The sequence below is a fragment of the Nuphar pumila genome, chromosome 4 (genome assembly GCF_984573655.1).
Source record: "Nuphar pumila chromosome 4, dmNupPumi1.hap1.1, whole genome shotgun sequence".
Lineage (NCBI taxonomy): Eukaryota > Viridiplantae > Streptophyta > Magnoliopsida > Nymphaeales > Nymphaeaceae > Nuphar > Nuphar pumila.
In genome coordinates, this window is record NC_143252.1 from 11,642,420 (window position 1) to 11,660,634 (window position 18,215).

Below are 18,215 nucleotides of genomic sequence, written 5' to 3' on the forward strand. Positions count from 1 at the left end.
AAATCCAAATAAAATCTCTCTCTCTCTCTCTCTCTCTCTCTTTGGGTCTCGGCTACTCGCCATTCTTCTACAGCGGAAGAACCAAAAAATCATTTCCTTCTCCCAAAAACCCTTCTTCAGATTTCAAGGTACGTCGGTTCGTCTAGATGATGAGTTGTGGAGCCTAATTCAGAGTTTTTGCCTTTGCAAAGAATTTTTTTTTTGGCTTATGTTTGCGACCTGGTTTCTTATGGATTAGACCTGATCTGATGATCAACCCATCTCCATCCTCTTGATTAATTGGGGGTGCCACCATGACCTGCAATGGATTCTAAATCTGGGGCCGCTCGCTCGGGTTTTTGTTGTTGACAACCATCGAACGATCCATTTGCATAATCTCAGCAGCAGGAACAGCCAGGTCATCGTTCTCTAAACTCGGAACGATGAGGCCATTGCCAATGTTTCCTATGGTGTCGATGTTTCGGAGCTCACTGATGCAGTAGATTTGGATAGCGACCCCATTTGACCAAAACAAGGTGAGGCACGTACGCCTCACCTCGAGGCGCGCCTCGCCCTGAGGCGTGTGCCTCAAGGCGTATGAGGCATGCACCTCAGAGCTTTTGCGCCTTATGCCTACGCCTCAAGGCACAAAGCCCCTCACCTTGAGGCGAGGCGTGCTTTTTGCGCCTTGAGACACATTTTTAATAACACTGATCCGAAGTATTTTTACATTTTCAAATGTTTCATAAACTGGTTAAGAACCAATTTAAGAATGATATCTCTATATTTTGCATTGATTCAGAAGGAGAGTATTTATCAAAATAATTTAATGATTATTTGAATCTACATGGTATTTTACATTAAAAGTCATGTCCATATACCCTACAGCAAAATGGTTTAGCCGAGCGAAAATAGACACATTATAGAAACAACAAGAACTCTACTCATTACTCATCAAGTTTCAAAAAAAAAATGGGCCGAAGCCACCCTAACCGCAGTATATCTCATTAATAGAATGTCATCGTCTTTGTTAAAAAATGTATCACCTGTTGAAAAACTTTTTAAACAAATCCCAAATTATTCGCGATTGAGTATTTGATTGTAAATGTTTTGTTTTCTCCAACAAAAATGACAAGCTTTCCCTTCGAGCCATTCCTTGTGCATTCCATGGTTATGCAAGCAATCAAAAAGGCTATAGATGTCTTGATCTCAGAACTAGAAGGTTATATGTGTCATGAAATGTATCCTTCTTAGAAAATGAAAGTTTCTTTGAAACTAAAAACTCTGAAGAGGTTGATGAATACTTCTTGTTGGACCTAGTTCCAGAAATTAAAGAAGAAGTTGATCAAGAAGATCAAAATAGTATAATCAACATTGAATCATCTCATCCAGACTGCATTCAATACTCCAGGCGAGGAGATCTAGAGCAACCTTGTGCTCTGAAAAAATATATTGAAGCACAAGATCAAATAAGAACCAAAAAATCATCTAGAGTGTCAAAAGTACCCAAAAAATTTGTATCCTATGAATCTTTTTCACCAAAACATCAAGCATATATTGCCCTATTACACTCCTATATAGAACCTTCAAACTATAATATAGCAAAAGAACATTTAGAATGGGTGGAAGCCATGAGAACCGAGTTAAATGCCTTGGGAAAGGCAAACACGTAGACTATTCAAGACATTCCACCTGGGAAAAGGCCCATAGGATGTCGATGGGTATATAACGTTTTAAAGCTCGACTAGTCGCCAAAGGCTATTCCTAAAAATATGAGATAGATTACGAAGAAATATTTGCACCAGTCGCTAGAATGACCACTATAAGAACTCTAATAGCCCTTGCCTCTATAAAGAAATGACATCTTTCAAATGGATGTCAAGAATGCATTTCTCAATAGAAGTCTAGTCAAAGAAGTGTATATGGAACCACCTCCTGACATTGAAATTTCTCAAGGCAAAGCCCTTCGCTTACATAAGGCCTTATATGGCCTTAAGCAAGCCCTAAAGGCTTGGTATGATAGATTCAGTAAGGTTATGCTTGATTTTGGCTTTCAATTTTGTCTTACTGACACAACTTTGTTTATTAAGAAATCTAATGCAGTGATCATTATTCTTCTTCTCTATGTGGACGACATGATCATCACAGGAAGTGATAAACAGGGAGTTGACAATATCAAAAAGTTTCTCAAAACCAATTTTGAAATGAGTAATTTAGGTTTTTTTAAAAAAAATCTTGGTATTGAAGTAACTTATTCTCCTAGAGGTTATTTACTAACTCAATCTAAATTTGCTCTTAACATTATTGACAGGTCAGGAATCACAGATGACAAACATGTTGATACTCCTGAAGTTGTAAACATCAAAATGAAAATTGACGATGAAGAACCTCTTGACAACCCAACACCTTACAGAGAGCTTGTTGGGGGCATTGTCTTATCACAAAACCTGACATTGCACGTGTTGTTCATACAACAAGTCAATTCCAGCATGCTCCCACCTCTGTTCATATGGGAGTCGTGTTACGCATTATTAGATATATTAAAACTTTCATTTTTAGAGGATTGTTTTTGTCTACTTCTTCCTCATTAGAACTAACTGCTTATACTGATACAGATTGGGGAGATGATCCAAATGATCGACATTCAACTATTGGGCTTTGTGTGTTTTTAGAAGAATCATTGATTTCTTAGAGATGTAAGCAACAACAAAAAGTCTTTTTTTTTGTCAACTGAAGCCGAGTACAGAGTCATGGCTCCAACCACCATGAAAGTAGTCGGGTTGAGGCGACTCCTTCAAGATATAGGTGTTGGGAGCACAAAAGCATCACGACTATGCTGTGACAATAAAAGTTTAATTTACATTGCCAGCAATCGGACATTTCACGAATGGACTAAACATATTAAAATGGAATGCCACTACGTGCGTGAAGAATTTCTACAAGGCATCATTGAGCTTCCATAAGTTTTCTCAGAATATCAACTGGCGGATTTCTTTACCAAACCTCTTGCTGCTCCTCGGTTCCATTTTTTTTTGGACAAACTTTCGGTTGTTCAACTGTAAGTTAAGAGGGAGTGTTAAAAGTTGTAATCTCATAGACAATCTCATATGTAAATACCCCATCATATGTAATCTTTTATTTTTTTTAGTTAAGTTACAATAAAATAGCTTGTTAGTTTTATTTTTTACTTTTTAGACTATTGTAAGCTTATGCTTTTTTACCAAGTCAAAAAGCAAAAAACAAAAGCATTTTGGACACTTTTTAGACTTTGCTTTTTGACTAAGTCAAAAAGCAAAGTCCAAAGTACGAGTCGTTGGACACTCCAACGGCTCTATTACAGCCGTTGGAGAGTCCAACGACTCTTTCTAGCTCCCTCCTTGTATAAATATGAGGCTATACCCCCATGCATTTGTAATTTACTTTTAGTGTGGGTTTTCCCCACTTGAATGAGATATTTTCTTTTTCCTCTTCGTGTATATACTCTTTTGAGTATTTTTTGCTCTTGTGAGTGTATTGAATGAACCTTTGTGTTCATTGAAAGAGATCTTTTGTGAGCTTGCTTTTGGAGTTCCGTTTGAAGTTCTATTTCCTTACAAAAACAAACCAAAATAACTTAATACAATGTCATGATTTGCCACTTTCCAACCAGCTACTATCTGAACCCTCATACTTATCTCTAGCAAGCAGAAAGACAGAACACAGAATACTTTGGATAATTATTTGAGTATCTTCCATCTTTTTGTTAAGAATCCTATTTCTTACCTGCCATATTATTCAACAGGTAATAAAAAGCTACCATTTTCAGATCTGATATCACATCTTTCTCTTACTCGTTACCCATGAAGCAAGAAGAATTTCCATTCCAACCAAGTCAATATCAACAGCCTATGAAAGAATGAACAAGATGAGAATAGACGCTCCTCTGCCATACACATGGAGAAATAGCTCACTAAGCAAAAGCCTCTTCGCTTAAGCAGGCAATGAGAAGGCACTTTGTCCACCAAGAACACTCAAGCAAGTCACTCACCTTAGGATTAGGCATTGGGCCCCAATTAGTTCTTTTAGGGACAACACACTCTATAGATATAATAAAAGATAAATAACAAGACTTAAAAATTTACCGATTCCAAATACCTCCATACAATACTATCTTCACTTTCGCTGGTTGTTTGCCCTGCAATAACACCACCCGTTCCTCAATTTCCTCCAAAGATTTTAATGTAATGTCCACACATCTTTTTTCAGCCAATTATTAGCAACTAAGATGTCTTTAAATTTTGCTAGAATGAATGGTTAGCTCTCAGCCAGGAATACACCAAGCACTTCTAGATGCCAGAGCTGCTTTCCAACTGAGATTTCCAATCCCAATTGGTAGATTATCCACCAACAATGAAGGCAAGATACTGCATACATCCGAAGGATGAAGGCATGCTGATTTAGAGAGATTATAGAAAGAAAAACAAACTTTCCCTAAAGTATGGATAACAATTTTGAAAACCTATTGGCCCTGTACCATGTCCCCTTATGTATTAGTCATATTGAAACTTCATAAAAAAGGTCATATCCACATATCTGCAGCCATATCCATGTAACATAGTTGAAAACACTTCCCAAGAGAGATGTCGGCCTAAACTTGACTATATCATCATTCTTCCATATCAATGAAGACCTACATATACATATCTCTTTTGACAGCATCCCAAAATCATAGAACTTCACAAGGATGTCCACAACACTTTCTTTTGCAGTCTTTCTAGGAAAGCTTGAAAAACTCTACTAAGATGCCATATAGGCCTAAGAGTTTTTTGCTTAAGCATATTCCAAACTACCAGCTACCTATGTCACCTGGGTATGGGTGCGGGAACGGGTATGGTGCAAGTCACTTGAGAGAGAGGGGTAAACCAGGGGGGTTGGGAGAGGGGGAAAAGAGAGAGAGAGAGAGAGAGAGAGAGAGAGAGAGAGAGAGAGAGAGAGAGGAATGGCCTGTACCTGCTGCCTCTGCCTCCTCCATTGATGTCTTCCTTGCGGAGCCAGAGAGATGATGAGAGAGAGTTGGTGCCCTTCCCACCCCCTTTTCTCCTCAATGAAATTAAAAAATTCATTGTGCCCCCTGCCAATCTTCATATTCTTCAAAAATTTTCTTTTTACTCATTTTTTGTATTCATAATATCAGCTTCTTACTCTTTTATTTAAAAATAACCAAAAGATTACATTTATATTTTTTCACACATATTTTTAAAACACCCTCTTATTTAAAAAAAAAGGATCATTTTACCCCATCTTCTTCTTCTACATTTAAAATGTTTTTATTTTTTTCTTATATATATATATATAGCTGTGTCCCCATACCCACGTTTTTTGAACTTGTCATGTTATACCCCGAGAGAGGGACAAAGAGAAGGGGGAAACAAAGGGGGGAGGAGGGGGGGGGGGGGGGAGATGAGAAAGAGCGAGACTAGGGAGAGAGAGAGTCGAGGGTTTCGGGAGCGAGACCATGAAGAGATAGAGAAGAGAGTCGAGAGTTTCAGGATGGGGGTGATTTTGTTTTTCTTTTCCTTTTCTGAGGTTCAGGTCTGCATTAGACCTGACCCGACATGGTTCAGCATAGCCGCACTGCACCCGATACCCGCACCCATGCATCAACACGGGTACGGCAGCTGAACTGTTGTTTTGCAGTATCATAGCCAGCTACAATTCCATTGCTATGAAATGATACCTCAACTTGGATTTCTCCCCCTTTGATAAGCAATCCATTTTTTTTCGGAAAAGAAAAGACAAGTTAAGCCTTTTGAAAAGCAGTTGACAAGAAAAACAACAAAACTACTCATGGTTCCTTAATGAATCTAGACTGAATCTACCTTTAAAGCACTTAACAAGAACCTTCACTTGATCTAGGTCTATGCAATAAGTGAGTTGCTCAGCACAGTTAAAGCTTCAATTGGTATTGGCGCCATCAAAGCACAACTTATGTTTCAACTCAAGCTTAATGATAAGACTTAAATCAGCTCGAGCATGTAGAAACCCCAATTCTGACCAGCAGGAGTGCTGGGAACTGGATCTTTTGATTGCCCTACAAAACATGGGAGTTTCTAGTTCAAAATAAAGCATATTTGACTTTAGTGATGAATTTTATCACCAAAATGATGTTTCAAGGTTTGCACCTAAATGAACGATGGGGACCCAATTGTGGATGACCCGGATCCAATTCTTGAAGACCCACCCTAGGGGGCATCCTCCCCTATTTTTGGAGCTCTCTAAGGAGGTGTGCCAGATGAACTTTATTAAGGATCTAAGAATGGAGTGGAAGACCAAAGACTAGTCTATTTTTGGAGGATCCTGAAATAGGCTAGTCAAAATAAGTTTAACTAGAATTAGCCTTAGTCATTTTAGGTTTTATATAGAATTAGGTTTTTATTAAGTAATTGTTTTGTAATTTGTGTAAGGCATTATATGCCCCTCATTGGCCTATATATAGAGGCCTTGTCTTTGGCTTGAGAATCATGGATGAAATGAAAATCAGATTTGAATCCCTCTCAAATTCAGATCACCCCGACCTCTTTTAACTAATATATTTTCCCATTTCTCCAACCTTCTAACTGGAGCATCATTAGGCCTTCGCCGAATATGTCCAAACCACCGTAAACGATTCTCTCGCATCTTATTTTCAATGGGTGCAACACCTACCTTCTTACGTATCTCTTCGTTCCGAATCTTATCTTTTATTGTATTTCCACACATCCATCTAAGCATCCGCATCTCAGCTACACTCATTTTTTGAATATGATGTCTCTTGGCAGCCCAACATTCCGTACCATATAGTAAAGCGGGTCTAATAGTCGTCCTATAAAACTTTCCCTTCAACCGCAATGGCATTCTACGATCGCACAGCACTCCAGTAGCACTTTTCCATTTCATCCACCCAACCTTTATCCTATGATTTACATCTCCATCAATTTCTCCATACTTTTGAATGATGGATCCCAAATATTTGAAATAATCATTCACCGGTATATCTTGCTCACCAAGCTTCACTACACTCCCATCACTACTTCGTTGCTTACTAAACCGACATTCCATATATTCAGTCTTACTCTTACTCAACTTAAAACCTCTAGCTTCCAATGTCTGTCTCCATAATTCTAACTTAGCATTAACCCCAGCTCTAGACTCATCAATCAAAACAATATCATCAGCAAACAACATACACCACGGTACATTTTCTTGAATTGATCTCGTAAGCTCATCCATCACTATCGCAAATAGGAAAGGGCTTAAAGCAGATCCTTGATGTAACCCAACCGTTATCGGAAAATTGGTTGTCACCCCTCCACAAGTGCGGACATTGGTTACTACTCCTTCATACATATCTTTAATTATACTAATGTACTTGAGAGAAACACCTTTCTTCATCATTGTCCACCAGAGAACGTCCCTAGGTACTCTATCGTATGCCTTCTCTAAATCAATAAAAACCATATGCAAATCTTTGTTCCTCTCTCTATATCTTTCAATAAGTTGTCTAAGAAGATGTATAGCTTCCATAGTTGATCTTCCAGGCATAAAACCAAATTGATTCTCCGATATCATGACAACCTTCCTCAACCTAGACTCAATCACCCTCTCCCAAAGTTTCATAGTATGACTCATGAGTTTTATACCACGATAGTTTGTGCAATCTTGTATATCACCCTTATTCTTATATAAAGGCACCAAAGTACTCTTCCTCCACTCATTAGGCATCTTATTTGTTCGCCAAATCAAGTTAAAAAGATTTGTCAACCATTCTAAACCTTTCTCTCCCAAGCATTTCCAAGCCTCGATAGGTATACCATCTGGGCCAACTGCCCTTCTTGATTTCATTTTCTTCAAAGCCTCTGCAATTTCTTTCTTTTGAATCTTGCGCATGAAGTCACGATTTATCTCATGAAAAGGAATGGAGAAGTCTCCAAGATCTTGAGCATGACTATCATTAAATAGCTTATCAAAATAATCTTTCCATCTCTCCTTAATCTCCTCATCTTTGACTAAAACCCTTTGCGTTTCATCTTTGATACATCTAACCATACCCAAATCCTTCGATTTCCTATCTCTCATCTTTGCAAGCCTATAAATATCCTTCTCGCCTTCTTTGGTATCCAACTTGTCATAAACCTCCTTATATACCTTAGCCCTCACGTTTCGAACAACTTTTTTAGCTTCCTTCTTTGCTATCATATACTTCTCCAAATTCTCATTATCACGACTCTTAGATTTCTATAACACTCTCTTTTAACCTTAATAGCTAATTTGACATCCTTGTTCCACCATGATGTATCCTTACCTAGTGGTGCACCGCCTTTAGACTCACCCAATACCTCCTTAGCTACTTTTCTCATACCACCCGCTATCTTATTCCACATTGATTCTGAATCCTCCTCGAGACACCAATCAACTTCCTTAACTACCTGCTCTACAAACATTCCTTGTTTAGCTCCTTTCAGTGCCCACCACTTAATTCTAGGATCTATCCTATGTCTATCCCTTTTGCGGCATTGTCTAATTCTAAGATCTAAAATTAAGACTCTATGTTGTGTAGCTACACTTTCTCCTGGTATAACCTTACAATCGATGCAACAACCCCTATCTCTCTTTCTAAGTAAGAAAAAATCTATCTGACTCGTATTAACCCCACTTTTAAATGTTACTAGGTGAGACTCCCTCTTCCTAAACCAAGTGTTTGCTAAGATCATATCATAGGACAAACAAAAATCTAAAATCCTTTCTCCACTTTCATTTCTTTCTCCTATACCATAGCCTCCATGGATATTCTCAAATCCATCCCTACTAATGCCTACATGTCCATTAAGGTCACCGCCGATGCAAAGCATATAATACAAAAAAAAAATACAAGAGTGAAGAGTGAGGAAGGAGATAAGATTGTTCTTTTATTTTTTGTACTATTTGTTGAACCAAGTGAAAGTGACAAGAATGTCGAGGTTCGGGGGGAGAAAGTGAATATCAAAGAGAATAGGACTGGACAAACTTGTTCTCGAAAAAATCGATGCAAAGCATATAATACAAAAAAAAAATACAAGAGTGAAGAGTGAGGAAGGAGATAAGATTGTTCTTTTATTTTTTGTACTATTTGTTGAACCAAGTGAAAGTGACAAGAATGTCGAGGTTCGGGGGGAGAAAGTGAATATCAAAGAGAATAGGACTGGACAAACTTGTTCTCGAAAAAATAAGGATATTATTGAGATTCCATTTTTAGACCAATTTGAAGTGGAGGAAGAGGAGAACCTAGAGGCCAATTCTTATCCCCTTCATTCTTTAGCTAAGCCTGAACATACAAGTGTGGAGTCCTGTTTGTTATCTCCCTTGCCTTCATCCTCTCCTTTGCATGTACGTAGGAGTTCTAGAGTTCATATTCCTCATTTTGTTTTGTATGAGTCTTTTTCTCCCGTACATCGTGTATTTTCAGCTTTAATCCATTCTTATGTTGAGCCCAGTTCTTATGCAGAAGCTACTCATAAGGAGTGGCAGCAAGCTATGGCAGAAGAGTTGAATGCACTTGACAGAATGCATGCTTGGGATCTAGTAAAGCCTCCGCCTGAGAATAATGTAGTAGGTTGTAAGTGGATTGGTGGCAAAGGGTTATAGCCAACGGGTTGAGATTGACTTCACTGAGATGTTTGCGCCTGTAGCTCATAATGACAACCATAAGTCTTTTACTTGCAGTTCCTGTGGTCAGGCAATGGAAGTTATGTCAATTAGATGTGAAGAATGCATTCTTAAGTGGAGACTTAGAGGAGGAAGCTTATATGGACTTACCTCCAAGGTCTTCAGAGAGCCTTATATGGGCTTAAACAGGCTCCACATGTGATTTGAAAAATTCAGCATTGCTGTCATATCTCTTGGTTTTGAGCAGAGTTATCATGACCCTGCTTTGTTTATGCCATCTCTTCATGGCAAGTGCATATTACTTTTATATGTTGATGATATGATTGTTAGTGTTGATGATGTGCAGAAGGTAAACACCAAGAAGAGGTTAGCCAATGTTTTTGAAATGAAAGACCTTGGTATCTTGAAGTATTTCGTTGGTATAGACATTGCATACTCTAGGAGGGGGATGTATTTGTTACAACATAAGTATTTAACAAGCTTGTTGTAAAAGACAGACTTGTAGTGGATGCCAAGAAAGTGACCACTCCAATGGAAGCTAATGCAAAGTTGAGGGAAACTCATGGAGAGATTTTGAAAGATTTAATTATGGACAAGCAATTAGTTGGGAGACTAATCTACTTGACTATTTTCAGGATAGATATCACATATGTTGTACACGTTGTCAGTCAGTTTATGAGCTCACACATTTGATTATCTTGTTGGTTGTTGTTAGGCGAATTCGCTGTGAGAGATATTATGCACTATGAAATGTCCTTTTATCATCCACCTCCACCGATCTTAAAGCCTTTTGTGGTGCAGATTTTGAAGGGTCTAAGATCCCTGTAACTTCAACGTGGTTCCATCTTGAATCTGGGTCATCAAATGATGTGTGAATGTCGAGTCAACAGAAGGACCTTTTTAGATATGATAAGTTTATCATTCACTCAATTCTTTGAGGAAAGCTATGGTTGATGATCTACAACCCAATTTTCACCTGCAGTTGGTTGTATTCATAGTCACATGTATCGTTAAAGGTAATTTCTCGATGAGGGTATTTCTCAAAAAGATTTTCAAAAGTTGATAAATCTCGAGAATATCTTGGGAGTTTAAAAATTTTAAAAAAATATTAATAACAAAAAAAGTAAGAAAATAATAAGTTTTGCATTATTTTTCTTCCAAAAATATAAAGAAACATGTTTTAAAGGTTTTAAAATATAAAAGAAACAAAAAAATAGGAAATGTAAACTTTAAAAAATAGAGTTTTTCCAAAAAATATCACGATATTATCGTGATAATATCACAATATTTTGTCTTTTGGCAATATTTTGAAAATATCGCGAGATATTACCTTTAATATCGGCTACCTTAAAATATCGGTATTTATTGAGATATTTTAACGGTGGCAGTGGTTGTATTCACCGATTTTTGCAACAATAGCTTGCTACACAACAAGATTAACTACATTTTATATGTTTTGTATGTATCTATTTACTTTTGAAGGACATTTACATAGCCATTTTCAAAATTATAGCGGACATACAAATAGTTCCTCCTATTCAATATCTATATGGGAGTAAGAAGGTTCCAAACTAGTTAGCATTAATTTGCTTTTTGTATCTTTCTTGGAACCTCCTTGGTTTCTAGGAAAAGCTAAAAGCAGCAAAGGGCAACATTATCTACTACGGAAGCTGAGTATAGAGCAATGGCTCAAGTTACTGCAGAAGCGGTTTGGATAAGATGGTTGTTAGGTGAGCTTGGAGTCTCTATGGGTAATAAAACTCCCTTATATTGTGACAATATGAGTGTTATCCATATTGCAAAGAATCCTGAATTTCATGAAAGGACCAAGCACATTGAGATAGATTGTCACTTACCAGGAAGGTTTATGAAGATGGTGTAATATCTTTGAAGCATGTGAACTCAAAGGAACATATTGCAGATACTTTTAAAGTCTTGCTCTGTTACACATTCAGTTATTTCTTTTAAAACTTGGGTTGATTCCCTTAGCGTCATCTCAAGATTGAGGGGAAGTGTTGAATAGTGTAATATGTTTGTGTATCATATGTATTACTTGTCTGTAGTGCTACCCCTCTTTTATGTAAATAACATTGTTTATTATGGGTACTGTTGTAATTTGTTAAACGGTTATGGGGTCAACTGAGTTTGTCTTTTAGTGTTCTCAAGAGGGTCGACCACCATATATTTTCAGTTTTCTTTCTAATGAAGCTAATGAAGTTCCTCTTCACGTCTCTCTTTGGTGACTCTCTTGGTGAAACCCTAATGTGCATTTGAATCTTGAATAGGCCTTACTTTGGTTGGAAGAATACTACTCAGGGCTCCAATAAAGAATCTCAGGTACAAGTTATTTCCTAACTCCTTTTATGTTACTCCCACAGGCCATTTATTCTCTTAAGTGATGAAGACATAAATGGATACTAAATTTTCCTGGCAGTAAAACATGATAACAGATCAAGAGCAAGCTAAAATACTAGACCAGGTTGCCAAAAAAATTGACTTTTTTGTTATGGGAAGAATCATTTCAATGAGGGAAGAATGTTTCCATGCCAGACTTAAGGGGTTAGAAACATCATAGACAACACAAACAAGAAAAAGTGAAGTCTTACAGGATGGGTGGGGCCTTCAGAAATGCACGAGCTAGAGCTACACGCTGCTTCTCACCCCCACTTAACTGTGCAAAACCACATCTCAGCATGTTATTAGATATTACAAGAAAAGGCCCTTGTTAAGCTTGATACATGGATAAGGGAAAATCCTGATCTCATGCTCCTATCAGAATGAAGACATAACAATGATGTCAAGTTAAGTCCTTGTTTTATCGAAGGGTAGGATAAAACAATGTGGCTTCAATGAAAATATATGCTGCACAAACTTTTTTTTCACCAATCATTAACATCTAAGGAATATTCATTGGCATGAGACTGCTGCTAGATAACTAGCTTTGGTGCACATCCCATATTCTACCGATTGTGCTGCATTTATTTCATAAATCATCAATTTTTGACAATGAAAGACAGATTTATCTGCAAGTTATTTGGGGGCAGAATGATGAAATCAACAATCAGCTTCTGAGGCATAGGATATCTTTACCTTAAGCCCGCGTTCTCCAACTACGGTCATATATTTATCTGGAAAATTCATGATAGGATCATGTATGGCAGCCTGCCTAGCAGCATCATAGACCTAATAAGAGAAACAGTTAATACTTTAGCCAGAATACAGAATAAAAACTTGATAAAGTAAACAAAGATTTTTTTCAACTGACCTCCTCCTCAGTTGCTGATAGTCGACCATAATGTATGTTATGGAATATAGTATCATTGAATAATACCTGTTTATTGATGACAAAAAACATGCAGCTACTTTTAAAACCGAATTAAAACCAAGAATGTGCATTTAATCAGTGCAAATTTTAGATCAGAAAATTTTGGTGCATATCTCAATGCTAATTTTGAAGGCAAATTGTGTAGTTTTTTATCATCATATTTCAAAATGATGGGACAGAAAGCTACCTGATTTTGTTTATTTAAAATAAGCTACTTTATCATGCCATTTTTCTATATTCAGTTATTGAAGCATTGGATAATGCTTACGTATTGCAACAACCACTCTTTATGCTTTTGACATAAAAAAACACTCCCAGCATGTAAATTGCTAATCCATTTCACATGCTATTGTTATGACAGTTTCTTGCTCTCATCTTTGTCCTATTCTTGACAGGATAAAATAGTGCTGCATCTCCAGAAAATCAAACAGTCTGTGACAGCTGTCACTGCACAGATTTTAACAAATGTTAGGTAACTGACCTCATGTTTGGTACAAGATAAGAGCTTTTATGAGCTTATGTGTGGATACTGAAAGACAGGTTGCAACATTATGGAATGTTTATATGATATTGCAATATTACTCCACTTTCCAGCAAATTTTAGCATATGTAATATGTAGAAAAGGTAAGGCTGTATACGATGCAAATGTATAGGTAGAACATAAATATTTACAAGGGAGAGCTCATCATATATATATGAACTATCCGCCCCCATTTTTCCTCTCCCAGAAAATATTGAACCATACTAGGAGCTGCTTTATCTCCCTAAATATAGTAAATGACCTTCCTCCCCCTTTTATCTCTTTCCAACAACATCCTGATATATCTATTTCATGAACAACAAGATGTCAATTTTAAACAGGCTTGACATTGTGAGTACAATGATGCAAGGATGTTACAACCTAGTCCCACTTACTGTTCCCATTTAGTTTCTGTTTAAACATGATTTCCCTACTTATTGCTATCAACTTCATGCACATAAACTATTAATTATTAGATATATTCTTTACAAGGAGATCAGAATTGATAACATTCAGTAAAGAAGGCTTGATACACCATTGAACAGACTGTATAGCGGCCAGGAGTTAGAGCTTCAAGGACATGGTAAAAATTGGGTGGCTTGAGGAGCATCTATAGATGCTGATGTGTGTGTGTGTGTGGAAGGCTTACGTAGAAATTAGGTATATATGGAGCATTTCGGGGAGAGGGCACTCTCATTTTTTCTTTGAAATCTGACCATACAGATATGGTCTACATGATTGATTTTATAGAAATCATCTAGAAGCAATAAAATGAGTCAACCAACCAGTCCTACATCTTCTTGTTCTGCCTCTCTTTCTCTTGGATTGTCTGATTATGACATGTGAGCAAGTTTTTTTAGGGCTTGAAATCAATGGAATAGAATTTTTATGAATACAGCGACATGAGACATAGGCAACTCCATATCAAACCACAAATTTATGAGTAGATACATAAAAGGCTGGTATGCAGAGTTCAAACTGGCCTATTACAAGGTCCTTTCACTTAACATCTTTTCTACAATGGAAAGGAAATGATATATTACGAAGTTTGCAAAGAAAACCAATTTAAGAACACAAAAAAATAATTATTTCTTATTAGTTCAGGCCAAACTTACAGTATCCTGTGGTACAACACCAATAGACCGTCGAAGACTCTCAAGAGTAACATCTCGTATGTCCTGACCATCTAGCCTTATCTGTTAGACAAGAGTTTCAAAATGTCAACAAATGTCTCCATCAAAATATCGCATGGCACATATCATGTCATGATGTTAGAACTTGTGAAGCCCAAAATTCATAGGCAACAAAGGAACTCTTAACATTTACCATGAGTTCATTACAATAAACAGACACGATAAATCTGGAGAATATAACAAACATGAAGAGCGGATTCTCATGAACTTCCAGATGCTTTCATCATTTAATCACATCCAAGAGAAGCATCATTCAAAAATTAAAAGAACGCCATCACTTCCTCTAATAACATAAAAAAGTAGCCGCAAACTTCTTTAATCTGAACAAAGAATAAATATGACTACTTTTTCTTCCCAGACAAATAGGTATAAAGTGCCATCACAAATGGTCCGCATCCTAATAAACAAAACAAGCATGGACATCTTCCATCAAATACACTAGAAGGGTGAAGAATTGTTCAACAACAAACTTTAAAGAAACTATTCATGAAGAAAGAAAATATGAGTATACTCACGAGAAAAATTAACTGAGAGAAAATGAGGTTGAAACTAAACAAATCATGAATTATACATTCTACAAACTGAACTAAATGAAATCCTGCTCTACTGCTCTCTTTCCCATCCTTGTATCAACAGGAAAAGCGAACAAGACAAAACAATTTGTATCCATACAATATGCACTTCTGGAACTGTAAACCCATCATAGTGATAAAGACTACCACCAACATGCAAATTACACCAATACTGCAATTTCCTATAGTGACAGCTTGATTTGTTTGAAGGCCTATGAGGTTCAAGTATCGAAATAGGGGAATTTGAAAATATCTATTAATCAAAGAAGCCTTGACATAGATTATGAACCATTAATGTGAATTTGGACTTCTAGGTGCCAGCTAAATAGTCCCCTGTAGTGGCCCAGGTGCATATTAGGCAGCATGTTCTCATGCTTAAATGACAAATGGATTTTACTGTCAACGTGTTATCCTGCACCAACCAATTGTGACAACTTACTAACAAAGAAATATGAAACGTACCTCACCTAATTTTCTTTATGAATATTGCTATGATTTCTTTGATGCTCCAGGTGCTCCATTCTGTTAGAAAGTATGTACTTGTCTTGTTTATACCGAAATATACTCTTGTATACTTATGGGCATCGTGTGTTATATATATATTTATTGATTTCTTTTTGTTTTGTATTCGAGGTATATTAAATATATACCTATTGCTTGTATTTTGCTCTTAGTCAAGGTATGTATTTTAGTAAGTGTAAGTATACCTATTTAGTAAGTGTAAGTATACTTATTGCATACTTATAGGATAGATTAGGGTTCTTTTTCTACTTTTTTTATTTTCTGTATTTTTTTTTCTTTTTTGTATTTATTATTGTAAGCTGGTCCAACTAGCTGTTGGGTCAAAGTATGTGGCTGTGTGTATATAATATGAGGTTTATGCCTCATTGTGCTTCTTGAGAGAGGATGTGTACATAGGGTGTGTGCTTGAGTGTTGTAGTTATGTTACTTTGTAATTGTTATATTTTTTATCATTAATAAAATTATTATTTATTTTATTTATTGGTGTTCTTGTGAATGTATGAATATGTCACCATTTACTCTTGGCCAAATGTATTATGCTTATGCTTTTAGTCCCTATTTATTTCTCATTGGTTGTGTCTTAGGTTTTGTGCCATTTCATGACATGGTATCAGAGCAAGGAAAGATCACCTTTGTGTTTGTGGCAATGAACCCAAAGACCTCTTGGATGAGTACATGCTTCATGAGGCGTCTTTGATCGAGGTATGTATCTCGTAATTATTTTTAAGATATTTTATCAAAAACAAAAAATCTTTTTAATTGTGCTTTTATGCATTGTGTGAGAAAGAGTTTTGGAAAAACTTTTATAAATTTTTTGTCTTTTTCCCTTGGTTTGGTGAGCTCAAGTGTATGAGCTTGATGTCCTTTTTACCCTTTTATGAATGTCCACTTGTTGCTTACTTTGATTTCATGATTTGAATAATTTTTTTTTATGGATTTCAAGGTTATTACTTTCATATTTTGCCTTGGTTGATTGCTCTTTTGTATTGTGTTGGATGTTCTTATCCCTCGGTGTGTACTCTTGTTTGATCTATCTCCTTGGTTTATGGTTTGATGATTCATGTTTTTAAGAGTTTTGCACTTCTTGAAAATATTCATACGTCACTTATTGGCCTTTATTAAGTGCATATGTACTCTCGTGTGCTATCCGTTTGAATCTTTTATTTTTTTGATATTTAGTACATTATATTTCTATAAATTCTTGACATTTATTATCAAAATTTGAAAGATTTGTGGTCTCTTTTCTTGAAAAGCATGTCTTTGTATCAATGCATATTGGAAATTTTATGATTCTATATATAGTTACTAGCCTTTGGTGTATAGCCTTTATATTATAGCCTTACGTGATTAATCTCTTTGTGAGGTTTATCTCTTCATTGAAAAGCTTTTAATCATAATTATTGCAACTTGAAATGCATGATGCATGCATCTTCATGTCATGTGTCCTTTAAGCATTTATGAGTCTTGTATTTGTCAGATTTGATGCATAAATCAAAGACGTGTGAGAGAGAGAGAGATTTGCTGTTGTTGGGAATCGGCAGCTCTGTTTTCTCACACAGGATGCATTAATACTCTATCAACATTAATAGGGTTACAATAATGTGTACATGGACAAAAGTGCCCCTGTATTAGTAACTTATATTACATTAAAATACAAAACCTGGAACGGATATGGGTCCTTTATTGAATGGATCCATATCCAGCCCACATTCTAATATATTCTAATACCCACCCTCAAGTTGAGCATGGGAATGAACCATGTGCAACTTGTTCTTCAGATACCAGAAACGTTGACTTGTAAGACCTTTTGTAAATAGATCAGCAACTTGGTCTTCTGAAGGCACATAAACTGGTTCAATCTCTTTGTCTGCTATCTTTTGTCTGATGAAATGTTGATCAATCTCGATATGCTTAGTGCGACTGTGATGAATGGGATTGAATGCAATTTGTATAGCACTTTTATTATCACACATAAGTGTCGAATTTGAGATATCCTCCCCCATCTATGTAAGTAGATGCCTAATCCAGGTTACTTCTACAGTGGTGGCAGCCATAGATCTATATGCTGCCTCTGTGCTAGACTTGAAATGAAGTGCCAAATGAAAAAGGGCAAAGTCTCCAAGCGAAAGCACGGAAGCACGCACATACACAAGAGGCCACAAAGGGGCTAAATAAACCACAAAAGTGGTCAACCACAAAAAGAGGTAAAAAAAAATATATCTCACTTCATAGAATGCTTCTCAAGAAGCTTAGAAAATACATGGGGTTGTGCCCCTTATTTATACACAGCAAGGGACCCAAGGAGGGGCTCCCATAGAGTCGTTGGAGCCCCTCCAACGGTCATATTTATGTGTCGTAATCTATATATCTATATATATATATATATATACATTATATTTTAACACCCCCCCTCAAACACATGGTGAAATCACCAAGAGTTTGC

At 36.6% G+C, this 18,215-nt stretch overlaps 1 protein-coding gene across 3 annotated transcripts in view; it reads right to left on the minus strand.

Moving 5' to 3' along the window:
• Positions 1–18,215, minus strand: part of LOC149839374 (ABC transporter B family member 25, mitochondrial-like) — a 248,133-nt gene that overhangs the window by 40,227 nt on the left and 189,691 nt on the right. For all 3 annotated transcript variants that reach the window (XM_090002513.1, XM_090002512.1, XM_090002511.1), the window contains exons 15-18: positions 14,601–14,681; positions 12,905–12,970; positions 12,730–12,822; positions 12,246–12,310 (exon numbers count right to left, since the gene is read on the minus strand). In XM_090002513.1, the coding sequence (XP_089858639.1) occupies positions 12,246–12,310; positions 12,730–12,822; positions 12,905–12,970; positions 14,601–14,681 (305 nt within the window). The remainder of the gene's footprint in view (positions 1–12,245; positions 12,311–12,729; positions 12,823–12,904; positions 12,971–14,600; positions 14,682–18,215) is intronic.